Genomic DNA, 25,014 nt, shown 5'->3' with positions numbered 1-25,014 from the left:
CATCTCACCAAATAAAATGTACATTAATTCAACTGCATATAGTCAGACATAAAAATCATAATATCATATTACTCTATAAATGGACAGCATGCAACAACATAAATAATTTGTTTTAAATTTTCTATGCAATCTTTGTCCAGTCAACATGTTTCTCATCATAATCTTTACCATGAGTATGATATAAGAAAGATATTATTGGACAACTGAATTGAGTATAGAGTGTGCTGTCTGATCTGCATATTGTCTAACCTGTCTTGTAGAGATTGTGAACTTTGCAGCAGGCTCCAGTGTGTTGTGACACCCGTGTCAGCACGCAGCTGGATACTCTCTTGTCGCAAGTCGTGAGCCTCCTTCCTCCTCCTGCATGCTGTCTCTCGCAGCTCCTGAATGCGAGCATCCCAGTCTGCGACTGTTACGTGGTCAATAGGCTTTTCTGGTCGTCGGTCACACATTTTTTGTCATGAATAGTAGAGCAATTCCTATAGAGGAACAGTATATGTAAGATAAGCAACAAATTGCTTTCGATAAATCTGAAATTTTTCATTTTGTGAGTGCATCTCCTTGTTGCATCACTGACCAACCAACGTGAATTATTTCAGCTTGCGTTTGATACAGTGATTTATTTACATCACTCATCATACATGTCACAAAAAGAGGGGAGTAAAATATAGAACCAGAAATATTCATGGAAATCCATCCACTAGCCTTAAGTTGGATTTAGATTCTGCATTTTCTTTAATTTTGCTTCTTCAAATGTCATAACAAGACAAGTTTCTGGAATGAAAATGATTAGATGGAACAGATATTATTTCTGTACAAATTTGTTATCTTATTTATTATAATTGAAACTGTGACCTTACACAAGTGGTATCCATAGCTCATTAAACTACACAATTATTAAGGGAAAAAATTCAGAGCCTTTACCAAGTTTGCTATTGAAATTACATATCACTGTTGGGAGAAGGATCAATATTTGTGCAGATAATCTTGTTTGCTCAATAACTGTATTACTTGCAAAGTAAAACTTTCGTAACCCAGCACAAAGTTTAATTTGAACCATAATCTAGTCTGCCAATGTGATTTGACAATTCAGTTTTGTTGGATAAGTATTTCCACAGTGGTTGAGTACATAGTCAAATTTTTCTCCCTCTGAGCAGAAGCATTTCCCAACCCAATTGAGACATAACAGTCCATTAAAACCAATTTTTTTAAAAATATTTTCGACCATAAATAGAAAATTTCTTATGTAAATACTATAGGGGTGTAGATAAACATGTACTTGTGGAATAGTCACTAACAAGTTAATTAGTATACTAAAATTGTATTGAAGAGTGTAGGTCCTGTAATTAGTAGGAATGTTCACTTCAGTATGAATCTTTTGTAATTAATAAAAACATCCAAAGTATTGTTAATATTTCATGTTTGAGTATTTTCACATTTATAAAATATCAAATGGTTAAATTTCGTTATATGTATTTGTTCTGTAAGTGTCAATGCAACTGATGGAATCAGACATTAATATGTAGATAACAGTTTTAATTATAATTTTATTAAAAAATCCTTTATAACAATACTGAGGATTGTTCGGATTTGTATATAAAGGGGCAGCCATATTGGCAAGTGAGTCAGTACTTTGTGTGTATTTGGACAGAAAGCACGTAGCTTGTTAAGATTCATTTCATTACTGTAAGTATGTTACTACTTATTTGAGTTTTGTAAAGATTCTTTGATATTCTTTGAGATCGTAATAAACACTCTATTGAAACATAATACAGGATTAAATATTGATTTGATCAAATAGTTAAATGTTACAGGAACTGTCTAAGAATCCAGGACTACGACTGCGACAGATCATCTGTAGCGATGAGTACAAGACCTTAAATCAAACTAATTCATAAAAACATCAATATAATGGAAGGAAACATTCCACGTGGGAAAAATTATATATAAAAACAAAGATGAGGTGACTTACCGAACAAAAGCGCTGGCAGGTCGATAGACACACAAACAAACACAAACACACACACAAAATTCAAGCTTTCGCAACAAACTGTTGCCTCATCAGGAAAGAGGGAAGGAGAGGGGAAGACGAAAGGAAGTGGGTTTTAAATATTCCTTTCGTCTTCCCCTCTCCTTCCCTCTTTCCTGATGAGGCAACAGTTTGTTGCGAAAGCTTGAATTTTGTGTGTGTGTTTGTGTTTGTTTGTGTGTCTATCGACCTGCCAGCGCTTTTGTTCGGTAAGTCACCTCATCTTTGTTTTTATATATAATTCATAAAAACGTTTTACAGTTCACTGATATTTATAATAAGACAGCTAGTCCATCTAAGAAAGAAAAATTTTCTCCCTCTGAGCAGAAGGATTTCTCAACCCAATTCACTGATATTTGTAGTACGACAACTAGTATGTCTAATGTGGTAGCAGATATCCACAATGTAAGACTGATACAAATCCAAACAAGCATCTCTGTATTCATCTATAGGGTACATTAGTGTAAAATAAACTAATTCTTTTGATGCTATTATGAAATGTAGAGCTGCTACTCATCATACAATGGAGATGCTGAGTCACTGGTAGGCACAACAAAAAGACTGTCAAATAAGTAAGCTTTTACAAAAAAAGGCCTTTGTCAGAATTAGACAACTCTCTCTCTCTCTCTCTCTCTCTCTCTCTCTCTATGCAAACACAACTTACACACACACAACCACAGTCTCTGGCTGCATTTGCATAGTATGTGTGTGTATGTTGTCTAATTCTGACAAAGGCCTTTTTAGTGAAAGCTTGCTTGTTTGACAGTCTTTTTGTTGTGTCTACCTGTGACTCAGCATCCCTGCTCTATGGTGAGTAGCAACTATCATTTTCATAATACTATCATTATTCCATCCTGGATTTTCAATTGTTTAAACTAATTCTTTTGCCTCTTTGTAGCTTCTTGCCAATGCCCACATCACAAAACAGAGAGATCTGCATGTTCTGCTCACTTTACTTCTAACATGTTCAACAAAATTTAGGTATCTATGTCTTCATACATTCTACACAAACCATTGTACAGAAGTGGCAGAGGCAGTATTCTACTATTTCTAGTCATTCCCTTTCCTACTCCATTCCCAAACAGAGTTCACAAAAACACTTTGGTTCCAAATCTCTGTACAAGAACTTGACCTTAAGCCATTTGGGGAAATGTACGTGAAAGGTCATAGAATCATTCAGTTGCAAATGTTGATCCTCTGAACTTTATATTATTTCATAAAAAGAATTGCTTTAAATCCCAAAGGTTTCTCCTTTGTGTTCATGTAGCAGTTCCATAGCAAATCAACCAATAGTAAATCTGGTAGCATGCATTTGAATTGCTTTTATGTTTTACATTAATCAAATCTGATAGAGAACCCAACCAACGTGTCTATTCAAATTTGGGAAAAAATTCCTGTGAATTACAGATGTAAGGAGGAAGATGGTGTCAAGAAGCTCCTGATAAATTTATGGTGAGTGGTAGAGGGAAAGCGAGTGGGGTGGGGGGGGGGGGGGGAGAGAGGGAGCAGCATACCAGAATAAGGACTTTTCTTTCCTCTTAGCTGAGCTGTATACCAGCCATAAGCAATAGTATAAGCACAGTTTTTAAACATCAGTAATGTATGTAGAATAATATTCATATAATTAACATACTTTGAGATATTAAGTATTTTAAAATTGGCGATTTATAAAACTAAATAAAATTCGATTTCAGTGCTAGGTAAAAACACAGAATTCCCTGAGATTTTATGAAATTTCAGAATTCCCTGAGATTTCCCCGATTTTTCAAGGTAAAATTTAATTCCCTGATAATTTCAAGCTTTCTAAAAGAATTGCCACACAGCCAAATACTCAAACAGTATTCATGAATCACAGTGTTCAAGACATTCACCATGGTCTTCTTTATAGGTGCCCTACAATTTTCCAGTAGACAACATATTTAATAACCAACTCCTTGAAGTAGCTCATAAGACTGGCATGGAGAGTTCAAGGGATAAATACATTCAAAACACAGTTGTACATACATGTAGGCAAATCACAATCACTCCATGTTCTACCAAACAAATTAAGAATGTAATTAACACCTTCAAAATCAGAAGAAACTGTCAAGGAGTTGATAATACCTGAAGCACTAAAATCCTGTTCTTCACATATATGTAATGTTTTCTGTAACATACATAATTGTAGGGGATGCTTCCAGACAGACTGAAATACACTATTGTCAGGCTCCTGTACAAGAAAGGCAGAAAGACATATTAATAATTACCAATCAGTCTCACTATTTACCTACTTCTCAAAGGTACTAGAAATGATTGTGCATGCAAGAATCAAAATGCACCTCTTTCAAAATAAGGTACTTTGTCAGTTTCAATTTCAGTTTCAGAAGATTTCCTCCACAGAATACACAAATTTGCAATTCACGAATCAGATTATACACAATTTAAATGACAAAACATTGGCAACTAGTATTTTCTGTGACTTGAGGAAACCTCTGATTGTTCAGTTCACAGTATTCTAGCTGAAGATCCCAAATATTATGGTATGAAAGATCTTGCTGGTAATTGCTGTGTATACATTTAGTTTTTGTATGTTTGCTTTTAAAGTCCTGTGTCACATATTTACATTCATGGCATGCAATGCACATTTTAAGTAGTGACTAATGCAATACGATGGCTTAAACCATTTCAACCTTCATCTGTGAATATAGTCCAAGACCGAAACCGGTAGATGTTTGGGTGTAACATAAAAACAGCTGATGGTTCAAATATACATTTTATACAACTGCTTTTCATTCAGTCTTCCTAAAAGGATGCACACATTAAGAACCCCAAGAAGTGTACACAATGAAAGGGCACCTTCAGAATGAGGAGTAGTAACTACATGTGTACCACAGAGATCAATATTGGATCTGCTCTTTTCTTGTTTACAAATGACATCAAATAAGCAGAAATAGTTTCATTTGCTGATGATGCAACTATTATAAACAGACATCAAACAAGCAGAAATAGTTTCCTTTGCTGATGATGCAACTATTATGAACAAGCCTAAAGGAATAACTTCACCTGAAAATGTAAATAATCAATGAAAAATGCAAGATGGAATGTAATAATACTACAAGAAGGAAAGTTGCTACTCACCATACTGTGGAGATGCTGAGTCACAGACAGGCACAACAAAACGACTCTCACAATTAAAGCTTTTTGCTATTAAGGCCTTTCTCAACATTAGACACACATGTGCAAACACACACACTCATGCAAACGCAACTCACACAAAAACCCAGTCTCAGGCAACTGAAACAACACTGCGAGCCACAGCACCAGTTCATAATAGGAGTGGCGACTGGGTGGGGATGAGGAGGAGTCTGGGGTGGGGAGGGGGAGGGATAGTATGGTGGAGGGCAGGAGAGGGGAGAGGGGTGGGTGGGAAGTAGCGGAAGGGGAGAGAAATAAAAAGACTGGATGTGGTGGTGGAATGACAGCTGTGTAATGCTGGAATGGGAACAGGGAAGGGGCTGGATGGGTGAGGACAGTTACTAACGAAGGTTGAGGCCAGGAGGGTTACAGAAACTAGGATGTATTACACGGAAAGTTCCCACCTGCACAGTTCAGAAAAGCTGGTGTTGATGGTAAGAATCCATATGGCAAAGGCTGTGAAGCAGTCATTGAAATGAAGGATGTCATGTTTGGCAGCGTGTTCGGCAACAGGGTGGTCCACTTGTTTCTTGGCTACAGTTTGTCGGTGGCCATTCATGTGGACAGACAGCTTGTTGGTTGTCATGTCTACATAGAATGCAGCACAGTGGTTGCAACTTAGCTTGTACACCACATGACTGGTTTCACTGACTGTGAATGAACATGATGTCCTTCATTTCAATGACTGCTTCATAGCCTGTGTCATATGGATCCTTCCCACAAACACCAGCTTTTCTGAATTGCGTAGGTGGGAACTTTCCCTGCAATACATCCTATGTCCCCGTAACCCTCCTGGCCTCAACCTTCGTTAGTCACTGTCCTCACCCATCCGGTCCTTTCCCTGTTCCCATTGCAGCACTACACAGCTGTCATTCCACCAACACATCCAGTCTTTTTACTTTTCTTCTACTTCCCGTCCCCCCCCCCCCCTCCCCGCCTCTCCTCTGCCCTCCGTCTGACCTGCAGCATTTCACTGTCCACCACCCCCACCATACTATCCCTCCCCCTCCCCACCCCAGCCTCCTCCTTACCCCCACCCCATCGTCACTCTCATCATGCATTGGTGCTGCTGCTTGCAGTGTGCAGTGTGGTTTCAGTTGCCTGAGACTGCAGTCGTGTGTACTAGTTTTGTGTGTGTGTGTGTGTGTGTGTGTGTGTGTGTGTGTGTGTGTGTGTGTGTGTAGTGTTGACAAAGGCCTTAATTGCTGAAAGCTTTAATTGTGAGAGTCTTTATGTTGTGCCTGTCTGCGACTCAGCACCTCTGCTATATGGTGAGTGGCAACTTTCTTTCTGATAATGTTGAAAATGTGAGTAATATTTTCTAGAAAATTAATAACTGATGCTCTGCAAATGAACTGTCACTAAACATAGATAAAACACAATACACAAATTCTGTACTGCACAAAGCTGACTGTACCATTTGAAATAAAATGCAAGGGGTAAATCAATAAATGAAACAGAATATTCAAAATTCTGTATGTGTTTATACTGATAAGAACCTGAACTGGAAATCAAATGTTGCAGATCATCTTAAATATCTCAAGTTTGTAAAACTGGTCAGGCACAGTGAAAAAGCACTGCTAGATATTATAAAATACCAGACTAAGACACACACACACACACACACACACACACACACACACACACACAGATTCATACATTCATAATTCACACACACATGACCATTGTCATGTCTAGGCGATAAAGCCTTATCAGTCTGTGTTCAGTGTGCTTGTCTGCCCCTCAGTGCCTCCTTTATAAGATGATTATCAATCTATCCTTTTCACAATGTGGGGTTATCAAGTTCGGTGAACAGTGCAATGGAGTATCTGAGACCAATCTTTCAAAATAACTTCAGTAAAATGGAAATGACACTCACATCTCCCAAAGAAGTAGCATCCATCATAAAATCCTTAAACTCTAAGTATTGTAGTGGGTATGATAACATACCAATGAAGTTAACCTAAGAGTGCTCATGCACATTGAGTTCTATCTTAAGTTATTTGTGTAATCACTCCCTTATCAACAGAACATTTCCAGACTGCTAAAATATCATGAAGTTAAGCCTTTTTACAAAAAGGGGATAAAGAGATGCCATCAAACTATCAACCAATTTTACATTTGCTGGCTTTCTCAAAAATATTTGAAAAGGTTGTGTTCAAGCATCTCCTTAAGCATATGACTGAAAATAATATATTGTACAAGCCACAGTTTGGTTTTCTTAGGGGTTCTGATATGGAGAAAGCTATTTACACTTACAGCAAGAATGTACTTAATTCATTAGATAATAAACTAGAGGCTACTGGCATTTTCTACGATCTGTCAAAAGCCTTTGACTGTGTGAACCACACCATTCCCCTAAGTAAATTAGAATATTACGGTGTCACTGGCAGTGCTGTGAAATGGTTTGAGTCTTATGTTACAGGAAACAAAGGGTGTCGTTGCAAAATAAATGCGCAATAAGCAGTCACTCTTCATCTGATTGGGAATTAATTCCATGTGGTGTGCCTCAAGGTTCCATCTTGGGTCCATTGTTTTATGTTGTGTACATTAATGACCTCTCATCTGTTACACTGCCAGATGCTAAGTTTGTTTTGTTTGCAAATAATACAAACACTGCAATAAGTAGCAAGTCAAGTAAATATTTAGAAATAGATGCTAATCAAATTTTCACTGACATTAATAAATGGTTTAAAGCTAATTCGCTGTCATTAAACTTTGAAAAGACCCACTATATGCAGTTCAGAACCTATAAGAGATTTTCTTCCAGCACGCGTATAACATATGGAGACATGCAGATCAAAGATGTTGCCAGTGTTAAATTTCTGGGATTAAAACTCGATAATAAATTCAGTTGGGAAAGGCATACCAGAGAACTGCTTAAGTGCCTAAACAAGTCTGTATTTGCAGTGAGAATGATGTCAGATGTAGGAGATATAAATATAAAAAAAACTTGAATACTTTCATTTTATTATGTCATATGGGACTGTATGCTAGGATAAATCATCAAACCAAGCAAAAGTTTTTAGCATGCAAAAGTGAGTAATAAGAATTCTTTTGTAGTGTAAATCCAAGAACATAATGTAGAAACCTGTTCAAGGAACTTTGTATTCTAACCACCGCTTCTCAGTATATTTATTCCTTAATGAAATTTGTTGCAAGTAATATATCTCAATTACCAACTGATAGCTCAATACATAGTATCAATACCAGCAATAAGAACAATCTACATAAATACCTAAAATCTCTTACTTTTGTCTAAAAAGGGGTCCAATATTCAGTAACACACATTTTCAATAAATTGCCAGCAACCATTAAAAACTTGGCTTCAGATAAAGCACAGTTTAAACATAGTTTGAAAGATTTTTTGATAGGCAAACTCATTCTACTCTATAGATGAGTATCTTAAAATAGACTGTTGTTGTTGTTGTTGGTGGTGGTGGTGGTGGTGTTGGTGTCTTCAGTCCAGAGACTGGTCTGATGCAGCTCTCCATATTACTCTATCCTGTGCAACCTTCTTCATATTCAAGTACCTACTGCAAGCTACATCCTTCTGAATCTGTTTAGTGTATTCATCTCTTGGTCTCCCTCTACGATTTTTACCCTCCACACTACCCTCCAATACTAAATTGGTGATCCCTTGATGCCTCAGAACATGTCCTACCAACTGATCCCTTCTTCTAGTCAAATTGTGCCACAAATTTCTCTTCTCCCCAGTTCTATTCAATACCTCCTTATTAGTTATGTGATCTATCCATCTAATCTTCAGCATTCTTCTGCAGCACCACATTTTGAAAGCTTCTATTCACTTCTTGTCCAAACTATTTCTCGTCCACGTTTCACTTCCATACATGGTTATACTCCGTACAAATACTTTCAGAAAAGACTTCCTGACTCTTAAATCTATACTCGATGTTAACAAATTTCTCTTCTTCAGAAACGCTTTCAAATGGCTCTGAGCACTATGGGACTCAACTGCTGTGGTCATAAGTCCACTAGAACTTAGAACTACTTAAACCTAACTAACCTAAGGACAGCACACAACACCCAGCCATCACGAGGCAGAGAAAATCCCTGACCCCGCCGGGAATCGAACCCGGGAACCCGGGCGTGGGAAGCAAGAACGCTACCGCACGACCACGAGATGCGGGCAGAAACGCTTTCCTTGCCATTGCCAGGCTACATTTTATATCCTCTCTACATCGACCATCATCAGTTATTTTGCTCCCCACATAGCAAAACTCATTTACTACTTTAAGTGCCTTATTTCCTAATCATTATTTTCATCATTGCAGCAACACCAGCAACTGTTTCAAAACTTTTTTTGAATGAAAAACAGACCACAGTTGCACTAATTATGTTGGTACTAAATCTTATAAACATAATTAGTGCAACTGTGGGCTGTTTTTCATCCGGGGAAAAAAAAAATCATTTCCTAATCTAATTCCCTCAGCATCACGTGATGTAATTCGACTACATTCCATTATGGTTCATGCAAGTTTGGGGTAGATTACATAGCATTGAGCACATGTTTCACTTTCTCGATGAGTCCTTTGGGAATAGAGTCGTTGCATTGGATTATTGCAAATTTATTGGTGCAGGGATCAATCGGCTTCCATATTCACCAGATCTAACTCCTTGTGACTACTTATTTGGGGGACACTGAAAAACACTGTCTACCAGAGTCATCCCACCCTCCTGTTGAGACACTATGGGATGTAATGGCAAATTTCATTGTTTGCCTGCATCTACTCTGTACTGCAAGTGGTGGACATTACATTTTAAAAAGATTGTGATGTGACTGCAAAGTATGCTTGCAGAGGATGAGTTTAATTGCACGCACTGATACTATACAAGCTACACAGCCTACACCAACATCTTTTAGCACTTTTTTTTTAGCTATTTTGAAACTTCTGTATAAAATTCTTACAGCTTTCACTATAAACATACCTTTTGTTGCACTTGTCTATGAGTCTTAATTTTCGAGATATTTGATTTTGAAATCAGTAACAACCTCTTTGAGGTAGTAGATAAAACAGCATAGGGCAGGAGGAAGGTAAGTGCATTTTCTAGAGCAGCTGCCCCCTCCCCTCGCCCAGCCCACACACACATCTTATACATATTGTAACTATTGGTATGAGTAGATTAGCTCTATTCATAATTGGATTTTACAGGTATAGGACACAGTGGTTGTTCCTGCCTGTTAATGTATAATATGACTGATTCCACATCCATGAGGGCTCTCCTTCATGATGGAATTTGTGGAACATGACATGTGAATGAATGAGATGACAAATAAATGAATGAAGGGCTTTCTTAGATTAGAGAAGTGAACTCAAACGGAATGAGTGTTAATGGAAAAAAAGATCAAACAGGAAATGCAATCATATTTCAATGCACTGAAAAGGGGCAGGGGTGTCCTACTCAGAGGTGGTGTCCTCAGTGCGAAAGAATATGTAAGTCTCATTTTGAATAGTGTACTTCCAGGTAGTGTCAATACCAATATTACTGGATTATTCGTCTTGAAGTGGAACCAAGAAGAGCAGTAAGCTCTTCAGGAAACTGTCATTTATTACAGTACATGGAGAGCCATGATCAGATATCCTAAATGAAGATGATAATTGAACAAGAGGCAGAGTAAGTTCAAAGTAAAATCTAAATTGTACTCACGGAAAGTGGCTAAAAATGAATAGTCAGGTGTTTGAGATAATTTCAGTATAGAAGATTGCAGGACTGGGAGACCAGACATTGACATAATCATCATCATCATCATCATCATCATCATCGTCATCTTGAACAGGTTCCAGCCCTAGGCTGCATCTGTTTGGAACATAAGCCTCACCAGGTAGTTCTATTTTCCCATCACCTTTCTGCATTCACTCTGGTCCAGTTCTAGCCTCTTTTTTTCAACACACTTATCCTAGCCTTTCTGCCATCTATCCCTTGGTCATTCTCTTCGCACCTCTATTTGATGTGTTTTCTTGGGAATCATCTTGTTTTTCACTTGCTTTAAGTGCCCATACCACCTCAGCCTTGATGTTTCTGTACTGCTCTGCAAGGGTTCCTCTTTCGCTGTTTCCCTTGCCCTTTCATTCTTCATCCTATCTCTCCTGGTTATTCCCATTTGGCTTCTGATGGAATGTCTTTCACATGCCTCTAATCTGCTTACATCATACTAATTTCTATATATTACTTCTTTGCCTTTTTGTGGGACGTCTTTGTTCCAAACCAGGCTGCTAACACTTTACAGGAATGCTTTACCCATTTGCTATGTTCACTGATATCTTTCTCATTTCTTCCATTTCCCACTACCATGCTTCCCAAGTACTTGACACTTCCCACTTCCTTCAATCGTCCATCTCCTATCCTTATTCAACTAGTTGGTCAAGCTTTCTTTCTAGTTGTAACATGAATTTCACATTTGTTTACATTACATTTTGTTCCATACTGTCTCTCAGTTTTTTCCCAAGCATCTAGCTGTTCCTGAATCTCATCCTCCCTGTCTCCCCAGATCACCAAGTCATCTGCAAACACCATTGCTTTCATCTTGTCTTCTCCAGTTTTTTCTGCCACCTTAGTCATAATCTCATAAAAGACCACAATGAAGAGGAAAGGTGACAATGCATTGCCCTGTTTCATACCACTCGTTTGCTGGAATCAAGCTGTCCTTTCATTTCCCACTTTCACACAACTCAGACTTCCACAGTATATCTCAAACACTCTGCTTGTTGCCTCTTTTTCCACTCCCTTCTTTGTGTTGCTTCCCAGGCCTTTCTTCTTTTTCTGCATCAAGAAAGGCCATCACCACATCTACACTACATTCCTAGTGATGCTCCTGAGGCTGTCTCAATGTGCATACGAGGTCAACAGTTGACCTCCCAGGTCTAAAGCCATGCTGTTCCTCTCTCAATTTCTTCTTGAGACTTATTCAGTTTCTACTCTCCAGGATCTTTTCGTATTCCTGGGCAAAGTGTGACTCTCCTGTAGTTTCTACACTAAGGACTAGACGTTGTTTACAAAATAAATGTGTTTCAATATAACACAGTAACGGGGAGCATATCCTTGACAAAAAGGGAGTAATGGATTGAAACATTTTGTGAAAAGAGTTTGTTAACCCTTGTTTGTAACACTACACTGTTTCAAAAGGGGGATGGTATGCTGTGATGGGGAGGGTGTGCAAACATAAGTGAGTCATGCATTTATTGCTTATAGTCTGTACATTTGTTAGTCAATAGCCACTCACTGAACAAGATGGCACAGTGTGTAAGGAACTGGACTCACTCAGGAGGAATGAGATTCAAATCCCCAGACGATCACCTATATTTAAGTTGTCTGTGGTTGTCCCTTTCTTACGAACAAGATCATACTCAGTTTCATTCTTTCTGTATTCTCATTCAGTTCAAGCTTGTGACCTTTCACCACTTACCATATCACTACTGAAAAGTGCATGGCAGGGGGTACTTCCTAGTGTAACACATATTACAAGGTCTTCCCATTCCACTCTCAAACACAGTGCAGGAACAATGTCCGCTTAAACACCCGTAATTAGTCCAATATCATTTACTCTGTTCATATGAGAGTGATACACCGGGGGATGAAGTATAATTCTGGAATCTTCACTCAACACTGGTTCTCAAAACTTCACAAAGCAGGGTAGTTGACATCTATCTTCAAGCTTCTGCCATTTTAAGTTTTTCATGATGCTCTCCTGTGAGTCAAGTATACCTGTCATTATATAATAATAATAATAATAATAATAACAATTATTATTATTATTATTTTATTATTATTATTAAATTCCAGTGTGATCAGTAAGTGTCAAAGTTTTTATTTCTTCTCCATGAACCCTAATACTCTCTCCAAATCTGTCCGTGGTTTCCTTCACAGTGTGATTGTTGTACAGACTGAACAACATAAGAGAGAGTCTACAACCCTCTCACTCATTTTTCAACCACTGCTTCCCTTTCATGTCCTTTGACTCACAACTGCAGTCTGGTTTCTCTAAAGGTTGAAAATAACCTTTTGCTCCTTGTATTTTATCACTGATAATTTATTCCATTCCTCACTAAAAATGCACATAATTTTCTAAAAGAACTGTGATGATGATAATTACTGTTGTTATTATCACAGGTCTTTGAGGAAATTATGTGCATTTTTAATGAGGAATGGAATAAATGGTCATGGTAAAATAGAGGGAGCAAAATGTTATTTGCAACTTTTGTAGGAACCAGACTGCAGTTGTGAGTCAAAGGACACAAAATGGAAGCAATAGTTGAGAAAGAAGTGAGAGTGTTGTAAGCTATATCTCATGTTATTCAATCTGTAAAATGATCAGACTGTGTAGGAAACCAAGGACAGATTTGGAGAAGGTACTAGTGTTCATCAAGAAAATAAAAACTTCGAGGTTCACTGATGACATTGAAATTCTCTCAATGAAGCAAAGGAATTGATAGTGTCTTGAAAAGAGGTTGTGAGTACCAAGAAAAGTGAAAGAAAGGTAATGAAATGTAATGGAAATAAATCAGGTAATGCTGAGGGAATTAAATTAGAAGATGAGGACCCTGAGAGTAGTTGATGGGCTTTACTACTTAGGTAGGAAAACAATGGACGATGGCAAAGGTAAAGAGCATGTGTAATATGTAAACTGGCTGTAGTACGAAAAGCTTGCCTGCAATAGAGAAATATGCTAAAATTGAATACAAATTTAAGTGGTAGTAAGTCTGTTCTAAAAGTATTTATCTGAACTAAAGCCTTGTATGGAAGTGAAATGCGGTTGGTAAAGATTAAGGATCAGAAGAGAAAGGAAACTTTTGAAATGTGGTGGTACAGAGGAATGTGAGAAACTAGATTGATAGATCAGATAACTACTGAAGAGGCACTGATAAAACTGGGGAGGAAGGACCTTTATGAAACAACTTGCTTTAAAGAAGTAGTAAGATGAGAGACCATATCCTCACTCATCAAACAATAGTTAATTTGGTGATGGACAGAAGTGTGGAAGAGTAAACATTGCAAAGAGAATACAGTTAGTAAATTCAAATACAATAGTTACATGGAGATAAACAGATTTGCACTGGTTAGGATAATGGGAAGATCTGCTTCAAACCAGTCTTCATATTAACAACTTGGACAAGTATGGAAGAAAATATAAATATTGTTTCATTAACATGCACTGAGCAGAATGTTTGCTTTTGCTTTATGCTCTTCCCATGGTCTATTATTATTTCAACTTTTAGATGTGGTATAAAAACTGGTGTTACACATACAATTATGAACTTACCATTACTAAAATGAGAGTTATATGACAGATATAGATTATTCTGCGAATACAGAAATTTACTTCAAGGGATCTGATACTGATCACTGTAAATTACAATAACGGCTTAAGTACTCTTTTTGCCTTAGTTTTCATTACTGGCAATAAATGTATATATCTTATAAATAAGTAATGACAGTTGAAAGTGGCAGTTTACATACAGCTTCATCTTCACACAAACCAACAAATCTACATCCAACAATATTATGAAAAGGACAGATTACCACTCTCCATGTAGATGAGACACTGATTCACAGACATGCACAATGAAGACCCTGCTACACATTTCACCTTTTGGCCAAAAAGCCTTCTTCTGAAGTAGAAAACACACACTGCTTCAGTAGAAAGCCTTTTGGCCAAAATCTAAAATGTATAGCAGTATTTGTGTTGTGCTTGTCTGCAACTCCATGTCTCCTCTATACGGTGAGTAGCAATCTATCCTTTTCATAATATTGTTATCATTTCATCCTGATTTTATGAAGGCAATGTGATGTTGATTTGTCAGCAGACAAATTGCAGAAATTGAACTGCAATTTTAACTAAGTAAATGTAATAAAAATGGGCACTAGTCACTTGAGAAAATCCTCAGTTCTAGATTTGTTAAAATATTCCAACTTGAGGTGACCAATTAGAAAGCAACAGAAGATATTTCTGTGCAAGAAAAATGGTGGAAAAACGTGAATACCTTTAAAGCTTGCTTTCATGTGGTCACCTTTAATAAGAGTCCGTGTAAGATCTAGGCAGGGAGACCATGCAGCACAGCCTGTGGACATTAAAAACCATTTCTGTAAACTTTGTTTATGTAAACCAAACTGTTTCTCTCTCTTTTCTGTAATAATGCAATACAGTTCAAACTGTTTTTGAATATCACTGTTGTTTTGGTCCTTAACTAATTGCCAAAGATTTGTTGTTAAGTACTCAGGCTACTGGAACCAGGAAAGAGAGAGAGAGAGAGAGAGAGAGAGAGAGAGAAAAAATATATTTCACAAATCTACAAAAAACTATTTTATTTTCAAAAATTTAGTGCTTCAACTTTCATCATGATGCTTGGTAAATATTCATTGTTAATTATTTAGACTGTAATTTCCAAATTTTGAAACATAACTCGTAATTTATGTTTCTGAGCCCACTAAACTGAATTTCCAACTACTCTGTGAAGAAGCTTGTACAGTTTACAATAACAAACTGTACAGTAGATAAATGTGCAATACAAAACAATTTCATTACATACCACTCCAAAAGCTAGGAAGACTGAAGACATTACATGGCAAATTTAACAAAACACTCATTAGTACACACCACTTAATTACTAAAACAGTAATACTACAATATGCTAAATTATCTTGAAATAGATAACTTGAAAACTATGGATCAGGTCCCTGCAAATATATAACTGTTATCAGACCACCTATGTAAATACAATTATCAGAGAACATATGGATAAACTGGAAAGTTTAATTATTTATATATTAATAATATGAATATTCTATTCTTTGTGAGTATATGAAATGGAGACCAACATATCCCATCCTGACGGGCTTCAGCAAGTGTAGTTAAACTTGTCAAATTAGGCTGAAACAGTGAGCTCTGTACCAAACCCAAACAAATGTTCTGTTACTATGGTAACAAACTCTGTAAATATTGTGTTGATGGAGAGAAAATTCTCTCATGGTTCACATACATGTGTGTATTCATTCTTTTTTAATTGGTAACAGATATTGGTTTCATGTATTAATTCAAACAATTGTGATTATGCCAGTTATAAAAGTTGAAATAAGAACATAACAATTTTTACTGTCATGCTCAGTATTTTATATTTATTCTGGTTTAAATATACTTGTATTGAGCAAGTGTTACTAAATTACCCTGCTACATGTATTGTTAGATTTTGGCAAAAGATAAATGCAAAAACAAATCTTTTGAATGCTGTTTCCTCAAATTATACCTATAAATACTTTACTCAGTTACAAATGAAGTGAAAACAGATATTTAATTGACAACTACTGCTGCAGTGTTGATAAATAATCCAGCAAGTTGTAAGTCACTATTTCTATATTTGTACAAAGGAAGTTAGCTTGTTATTAATTCTCTAAGGACACATACTGTAATCCAACAAGCATTCAAATCATTTGATGTGCATTTACTGGAAATGCTTCATAAGCAATCATAAAAACCTAAATTTACTTTATTACTAAAAAAATTGCATATTTGCTAATTTAGAGGTGTATATTAGTGAACCTTATTATATTATGTTAATGAATACTGTATGCATCCCTCCACTTCTCATTTTAGTTAATCTTGAATACATTCTCTTTCTTCACATTTTGTGTAAATCACATGAGGAATGCTAGTCTTGCAAGCTTTGCAGGTAACCTTCTGTGATGTTTGGAAGGTAGGAGATAAGGAACAAGCGGCAGTAGAGGTGTGAGAACACATTTGAGTCATACTCGGGTAGTTGAGACGTAGAACATTGCCCACGAAAAGCAAAGGTTCCGAGTTCGAGTCTCAGCCCGCACACAGTTTTAATCCGCCAGGAAGTTTCAGTAATCATGTTGTGAACAAGTTAAACAATGGAAACTCCAGGGAGGAACATCAACAATGTAAGAAGCTTGCTACTCACCATGAAGATGACATGTCACATTGCAATCAGGCATACTTAAGACAGTTGTGCCTGTCTGCAAATTAACGTTCATCTTTTCTTACGTGGTGCACAAGCTAATACATTTAGTTTACTTGGAAGACTTTGCCTGCTTGTACGGGATTTATATAGCTCATATAGTGCACTGCAAAAAATTCAACAGGGGCCCCTGTAGGCATAAGGCTACAAACTGACAATTTCTGCAAATTAATGGGAAAACAAATATCACTTACTAGCCATCCTTCTAAACATTACATGTTTATCTACAGTCAACAATAGAAATGCTTTGTCAAAAGTATGAAAAATAATCATTTTCACTGTTTTCATCATATTGTTCCACAAATATCAAATAAGCAGTGATATAAAGAACAATATATTTGGTTTAACTGATGAAGCAGTAGCTTTCCTAACAATTTTATAGGTTCAGTTATATGCTACATAAGTGTAGACAGATTGCACCAGTCAAATGATGATAAATTGTTAAATCTACAGAATTAATATGAGAGTTGCCCCTCTCTGTTATACTATACCTTGACTTGTTCCACAACACTGAAATTCTTCTTCATGAAGAGATCTACAGGTTGCCATAAATGAAGTGTCAGGGACTGTCAATTTTAGAGGTTTTTTTTATTTTTATTTTTTTTTAAATAACTTAAATGCACACACACACACACACACACACACACACTCTCTCTCTCTCTCTCTCTCTCTCTCTCTCTCTCTGTGTGTGTGTGTGGAGTGTGAGTGTGTGTGTGTGTGTGTGTGTGTGTGTGGCCTAACTGTGGTAAGTAAGGTTGGTTGTGGTGAATGTAGTAGCAGTGTGGGGAAAGGAGGGGGGCAGCAGGGTGGGATATACAAGGGGATAGCAGAAGAGGGAAGGACAAGAATATGTGAGCTACAGGCAGAGGTGGTGTCGTAGTGAGGAGCAGAGTTGAGGGAGGTTGCTACAGAAGGTGGTGTCGTAGTGAGGAGCAGAGTTGAGGGAGGTTGCTACAGAAACAATCAAATATTGATTTATTTGTTTGTGCTTGTTGCAGGTTTCAAACAATATGTACCCTCAGTTGGTATAGGACACACAATAATACACTGCTCCTATGTTTCATACATCAGACAAAACTTGTTAGCTTCACTCGGGTAGCAATTGCAATGTACTTCTTGTTAATATTGGTACTGAGAACATCTTTTATATTGTTATGGTGTGATCATTTATTTGCATTTTAATAGCTTCAGTTCCATTGATTATGCAGATTAATACCAAAAAATTTACAGTTATACTTTTACGTACAATAAATGAATATTTTCCCATTTTTGTGTAAGGGGACTATGTTTCCTAGGAAACTATATTGACCAATCTACCCTGTTTTCACCATATATTCATTCACTGCAATTTTTAAATGTCGTCTTTTGTAATTTGGTGGACTATCAGAGATGCCACTTTCAATACATTGTTATCTTCTTTTACTTCCCTGACAGTGAAATTAAACATGCATAAGTTGATACCCTATAGGCATCATTCCGTTTGAAGTTACTGTACATGAACTGTAATGTAATGAATACATACAGCAGATACATGGTGCACAGTTGCTTTATGTAATATACATTTTGTACATATAATTATACTTTTATATATAAAAACAAAGATGAGGTGACTTACCGAACAAAAGCGCTGGCAGGTCGATAGACCTGCCAGCGCTTTTGTTCGGTAAGTCACCTCATCTTTGTTTTTATATATAATTTTTCCCACGTGGAATGTTTCCTTCCATTATATTAATTATACTTTTATTGTTATTTCTAATGTCTGCAAATGCTATCGATTTGAAGATTCTATGAAAAATATGCAAATTAATTAATTAATATGTGAATATAGCATCACAAATTCTAAAACGAATATAGGTGTCTTATTTGTAATACAATAATGTTTCACTCCTGTTTCAGTCAGCTTTGTTTATTTTTCAATGTATTTTATATGGCAGTTTCTTGAGTTGCATCGTCCATAACTCTTCCTCTTTCATACAATTATCACCCATGTTACATTTCAGCTTATTGAACTTTGGCAATTCTGGAGAATCTAGGACAACTATTTCTCATTTATTTACACTCCACACTGCATCTGAGATAGAAGGAAAAGACGAAATGGGAGAAGTACATGAAAATCGCTCTGCTTCATAAAAATCAGGACCTAGACGTAGTGTCACAGTAAGATATCCACAGGGAATAGTTTTATGATAACAATCATGAGCAATATGAAAGCAAGGCAAAAGTCTGTGAAATGAACTGCTGAACATTTTGAATGTATCTAAGGTATTACATTTGTATCTAAAAACAAAGATGATGTGACTTACCAAATGAAAGTGCTGGCAGGTCGACAGACACACAAACAAACACACAAAATTCAAGCTTTCGCAACAAACTGTTGCCTCATCAGGAAAGAAGGAAGGAGAGGGAAAGACGAAAGGATGTGGGTTTTAAGGGAGAGGGTAAGGAGTCATTCCAATCCCGAGAGCAGAAAGACTTACCTTAGGGGGAAAAAAGGACGGGTATACACTCGCGCACACACACACATATCCATCCACACATATACAGACACAAGCAGACATATTGGGATTGGAATGACTCCTTACCCTCTCCCTTAAAACCCACATCCTTTCGTCTTTCCCTCTCCTTCCTTCTTTCCTGATGAGGCAACAGTTTGTTGCGAAAGCTTGAATTTTGTGTGTATGTTTGTGTTTGTTTGTGTGTCTGTCGACCTGCCAGCACTTTCATTTGGTAAGTCACATCATCTTTGTTTTTAGATACATTTTTCCTACGTGGAATGTTTCCCTCTATTATAACCATATCATTAAGGTATTACATTTGATAGATTAATAACAGATTCAACAAAAAAGACTAATATAGCAGAAAGATTGCCAAAATTTCTAGTTACTATTTAAACACGAGGGCATTCTATGACTACATTCTAAAAGGAAGCATGAAGATATAATCAGTTTGATAAATAATGAACCTTAACTGTTGATCACAACATTCAACACAAAAGGAAAACAGATTTTACAAACAGAAGTCTTCAAGCCTTCTGGTGGATATAGGGTATTGCTTCAATTTAACAAATAATATTAATACTGCAATTTAACTCTGATATCTGTATCAGACCTCTACCAAAGACTATGCTCCTTATTTTTACAGATTAAGTATTTATACTATTCTTTTGCTGTTCAGAATAAGACTCCAGCACTGTAGTGCAGATTTACTTCTGTTATTACAAGAAATTATACACCATATAGGTGAACACTAGTTTTTTAACAACATTAAACAATGGGATGGAATAACAATATGAATTAGGACAGACCAGTAAAACACTGATTCTTCAAAGAATCAAACTTCCTTGTGCAAAACTACTTTAAACTTCTGTTTACTTTAGAAATGAGTTAATGTGCTAAATATTCCACATTAAGGATGTAAGTGAGACAATGTGTAGAAAAATGTTTTAAATTATGGTTAAAGTTTGTTGGAAGTTGCCAAGTGCTCTCATTGTCAAATACTAGGTTAGAGTCTACGTCATTTGTACATCGTGAGCTATGCTGCCTCAAGACATATATTCAGTTTCTAAATGTAATACTTGTCTTACTGTGTTAAGCCTTTAATGTAAGAGCATGAGCAGATTCTGACAGCATTTTAAATTTGGTCAGTAATTATATGAAATGCTGAAATTCAAATTTTTGTTACCCTGGAAGCCATTAGATATGCAAGCATCAACTGGGTCTGCACACCATGAACCACCCAGTGTGGAGGCGACCATGGCACTCTCTCTCTCTCTCTCTCTCTCTCTCTCTCTCTCTCTCTCTCTGTGTGTGTGTGTGTGTGTGTGTGTGTGTGTGTGTGTGTGTGTGTGTGTGTGTGTGTGTGTGTGAGAGAGAGAGAGAGAGAGAGAGAGAGAGAGAGAGAGCGAGCGCGAGTGTCCTAATTCATATTTTTATTTGTACTGTACCAGGCCAGGACACACAATAATGAAGAGATTCGTTGATACCTTACCTATGAAACTGTGATCCATATTTTGTTTTACCGTGATGTATGGAATTATGTTTTGTCAGTTTACATGTACAGTTTACTGATGAATATGTCACAATTTATTACTACACAGATAATGTTTCATTAAAAGTATAATAATTATGTTGAGTGTACTGAAAACATACTTGTATTTTACGTTTCAAAAGTTACTTGCGACAATTTTTACACTAAATGCAACCAAGTGTTGATACGAGGTGACAAAAATCTTAGTATAATTTATGACTCAGTAATTGCATCTATAATTAAAAGTAACATCTATGCATTGTGATTACAAATTTTTAGATTTTTCTGATGAACGCTTTCTATATTGCATGATTTTATGTAATTAATCTCTGCATCATGATAGTGTTATTCATAAATTTGTATGTAAAGAACAGCCATGTGACCCAGGACTGGAGCAACTGAATTACATTCTCTGCCAGGGTTTCGACTACCTCTCAACCTGCCCTGAAATGAGATATGTCCTACCCATTATCCTTCCTACTCCTCCTGCAGTGGTATTCTGCCGCCCACCGAACCTACACAATATCCTCATCCATCCATACAGAGCCCCTGCTCCCAACACCTTGCCTCATGGCTCATGTCCCTGTAATAGATCTGGATGTTAAGGCCTGTCTCATACATCCTCCCACCACTGCCAACTCCAGTCCAGTCACAAATATCACCTATCCCATCAACGGCAGGGCTACCTGTGAAACTAGTCTTGTGATCTCCAAGCTAAGCTGCAGCCAGCAGAATTCGTGGTTGTGTGTGCGCTGAGTTGTGGTCAGTGGGTGTGTGTCTATTTTTGACAAAGGCTTCGTTGGCCAAAAGCTTATCTTGTGACAGTCTTTTTGTTGTGCCTATCTGCAACTCAGCATCTCTGGTATATGGTGAGTAGCAACTAACCTTTTCATAATATTGGCAGACAGCTCTCAAATGCATTTGTTGAGCTGAGGGATGGTGAGAAGCATATAAAATAAACTTCAAATATATCAGATGGAATAATGTTTTGGGTTAACTCCTCTTTATGAAAGGAAGTGTTCAATACTAAAAAACGCACTGTAAGAATATTATATGGTGCTCACCCATGATTGTCTTGTTGACAATCTGTTTAACGAGTTGCGCATTCTGACTACTGCTTCGCAGTATATTTACTCCCACATAAAGTTTGTTGGAAATAATCCACTACAGTTCAAAAGGAACAATGAAACACATATTTACAACACTAGAAGGAAAAATGACATTCATTACTCCACTAAGGTTGTCCTTAGCACAAAAGGGTACATAATGCGGCAACAAAAATTTTTGATAACTAACCCTGACATAAAATGTCTAACAGAAATTAACGTAAAATTTGATAACAAACTTTTATCCTTGACAACTTCTTCTATTCTATAAAATAATTTCTATTATTGTAATGTAAAAAATGTGGTGGGTAGGAATACACACACACACACACACACACACACACACACACACACAGGCAGAGAGAGAGAGAGCTTATAAATATTCAGCATGTAACCATATGTACAAATTAATTTGCAATGTGTATGTAAAGTGACTCATTCCATGCATTATGATTTATCGAGCAAATGATCCATGGAACATGAAACTAACTAACTACGAAAACAAAAGACTGTAATATAGAATCATTTTCATTATTTATTGCCTTTGTGGGTTCTTACTGAGATTGTATCATGGCTGAAGTGGGTCACTGGCAATTATAATTCTTAAGGGTACAGCTGAAGTGTGTGGCCAAGTTTACACAGCATAACCTGCACAGACAGCACTATACAGAGCTATATGTTGAACTCTGGAAGTTGAATGTAAAATCTCTTTGTATATGAAATGTTTGAAGTTTCTATGTACTTTCATGAAATTGTTTTAAAGGGCTTCATTATCATCGTTGACTATAAATTTGTTTATTGATAAAATACATTTTTATTGCAATTTTAGCAATAAGACAATCATCAAGTGAAGTTCTTTGAACCTGCAGACCCTGAACGTACATACAAAATTGCAGTTATATAACTGCCATGTGCACGGCAGTTATATAATAAAATGACATATTATTCATTTTATGCTTCAGCACATGTAAAAACTTAAAAAGACATGTAAGTATGTCATCTCCACAATTTTATGTTCAGTTTTTAACTAAAAACACTTCTACATTAATCGAGACTGAGACTCTGTACATAATAAAAATGAGATCATTTACATGCAGTGTTATTGTTGCTATAATCTTTTACATAAATTACATCAAATAACTACACATATATAGTGTATTAGCTGCCATTAACTGACTTTCTGTCCAGACACAAAAGTGATGTTGCTTCAATCAAATGATGCAATGCTCTTCAGACCACAAAATTAGAAGTAGTGTTAATTGAAGAGCTATCAAACACTAGCACAAATCTTGAGCACTGAAGAATACACACACACACACACACACACACACACACCCACACACCCACACACAAACCAGGGAATACAGAGTGTATTAGCATTTAATGTATTTTTACAAATACAAATACTTCAGTCACCTCCAATTTTAACATCATGGCCATTTTTGTGACGTGTTTGTGGTAGGAAGTAGTATGATCATGTTATATATATATATATATATATATATATATATATATATATATATATATATATATATATATATATATATATCATCCAGAATTAAATAATCAGAAACTCTCAAGAACACTGCACCTCACCTAATTAACAACAAAAGGAGCTTATTTCTTGAGAATGGGAAGCAAATCATTTCAAATTTAATAAGCTGACTGTTAAGTCATTACAGGTTCTCACAAACACTTGTGGCATTTCCAACTCTGCTCTGAAATGATGTTGTAGACAAATTTGAAAGTATTTAATGGGAGTATTATGCAAGTTAATATTACATGAAATATTACTGAAAATATTTTTTTAATAATGTTTATTTAACATAAAATATACTATTAAAATGTAACATATAACAAGACTTCTTAGTTTCTATCCCAATTATAAAAAGCTTATATTAATTTTAAAATTAATCACAGAATACATCTCCTGTCACCTCAAATTTGTCTGTAAAAAATGTCACAGAATATTGTTCTTCCAGATTTGTCTGAGGCACTAATGACACTGCTGGCACCCTCCTCGAGTCACTCTTAGATATGCAGCACCTTGTGTATGGTAGGAGTTTTCATGCATAGATCCACTGTATATTATTGAACAAATGATAACAAACTAGATCTGTTGTATTGACTGGTTCTATAAGAGACTTCCACATTAAAAAAAAAAAAAAAAAAAAAAAAAAAAACCTACAACTGCAATGTCACATGATTTAACATAGATAAGTACACTTACTATACTAATAATGCCTCACTGTGCGAGTAACACATTTACAAAGCAGCCATGTGACTTAAACAATAACAACTCACTTCCCTATAAATGAGTCTTACAACTTTTATAATGAATTACAAAATTACAATATGTCTATTACACTTCCCACATTCTTAGTGCTATAGATGATCACACATTGACTCTTATCACATTTTGATAAAAGAGTGATTCAAATGATCTATGGAACAAACTAATCAATGAGACAGCAAACATGAGACAAAAGAAGAGTCTTCTTGCATTCAAAATGACCATTCATCATCATTTATTGCACATGCAGATAAACAGGCCATTTAGGCCAACGGTAGAAGACAAAATATACAAATACATAAACATAAAGCATAACAAAATGATCAACGCATACAGTCCACAAATCATGAGTAAATACTCATAGAACAGTAAAATCATAAAAATTGATAACAT

At 36.3% G+C, this 25,014-nt stretch overlaps 1 protein-coding gene across 1 annotated transcript in view; it reads right to left on the bottom strand.

Annotated features, from left to right (window-relative positions):
- LOC126473203 (tektin-2) overlaps nucleotides 1-16,077 on the bottom strand; it is a 55,094-nt gene extending 39,017 nt beyond the window's left edge. Inside the window, exons 1-3 of the mRNA XM_050100106.1 lie at nucleotides 16,040-16,077; nucleotides 15,205-15,282; nucleotides 250-479 (exon numbers count right to left, since the gene is read on the bottom strand). Coding sequence (XP_049956063.1) covers nucleotides 250-452 — 203 coding nt within the window. The 5' untranslated portion in view covers nucleotides 453-479; nucleotides 15,205-15,282; nucleotides 16,040-16,077. The remainder of the gene's footprint in view (nucleotides 1-249; nucleotides 480-15,204; nucleotides 15,283-16,039) is intronic.
- Nucleotides 16,078-25,014: the final 8,937 nt, after the last annotated feature.

This window comes from Schistocerca serialis, chromosome 4 (assembly GCF_023864345.2).
Source record: "Schistocerca serialis cubense isolate TAMUIC-IGC-003099 chromosome 4, iqSchSeri2.2, whole genome shotgun sequence".
In the NCBI taxonomy this organism is placed as follows: domain Eukaryota; kingdom Metazoa; phylum Arthropoda; class Insecta; order Orthoptera; family Acrididae; genus Schistocerca; species Schistocerca serialis.
Note: the sequence above shows the minus strand (reverse complement) of the source record. Positions and strands in the feature narration are given on the sequence as shown.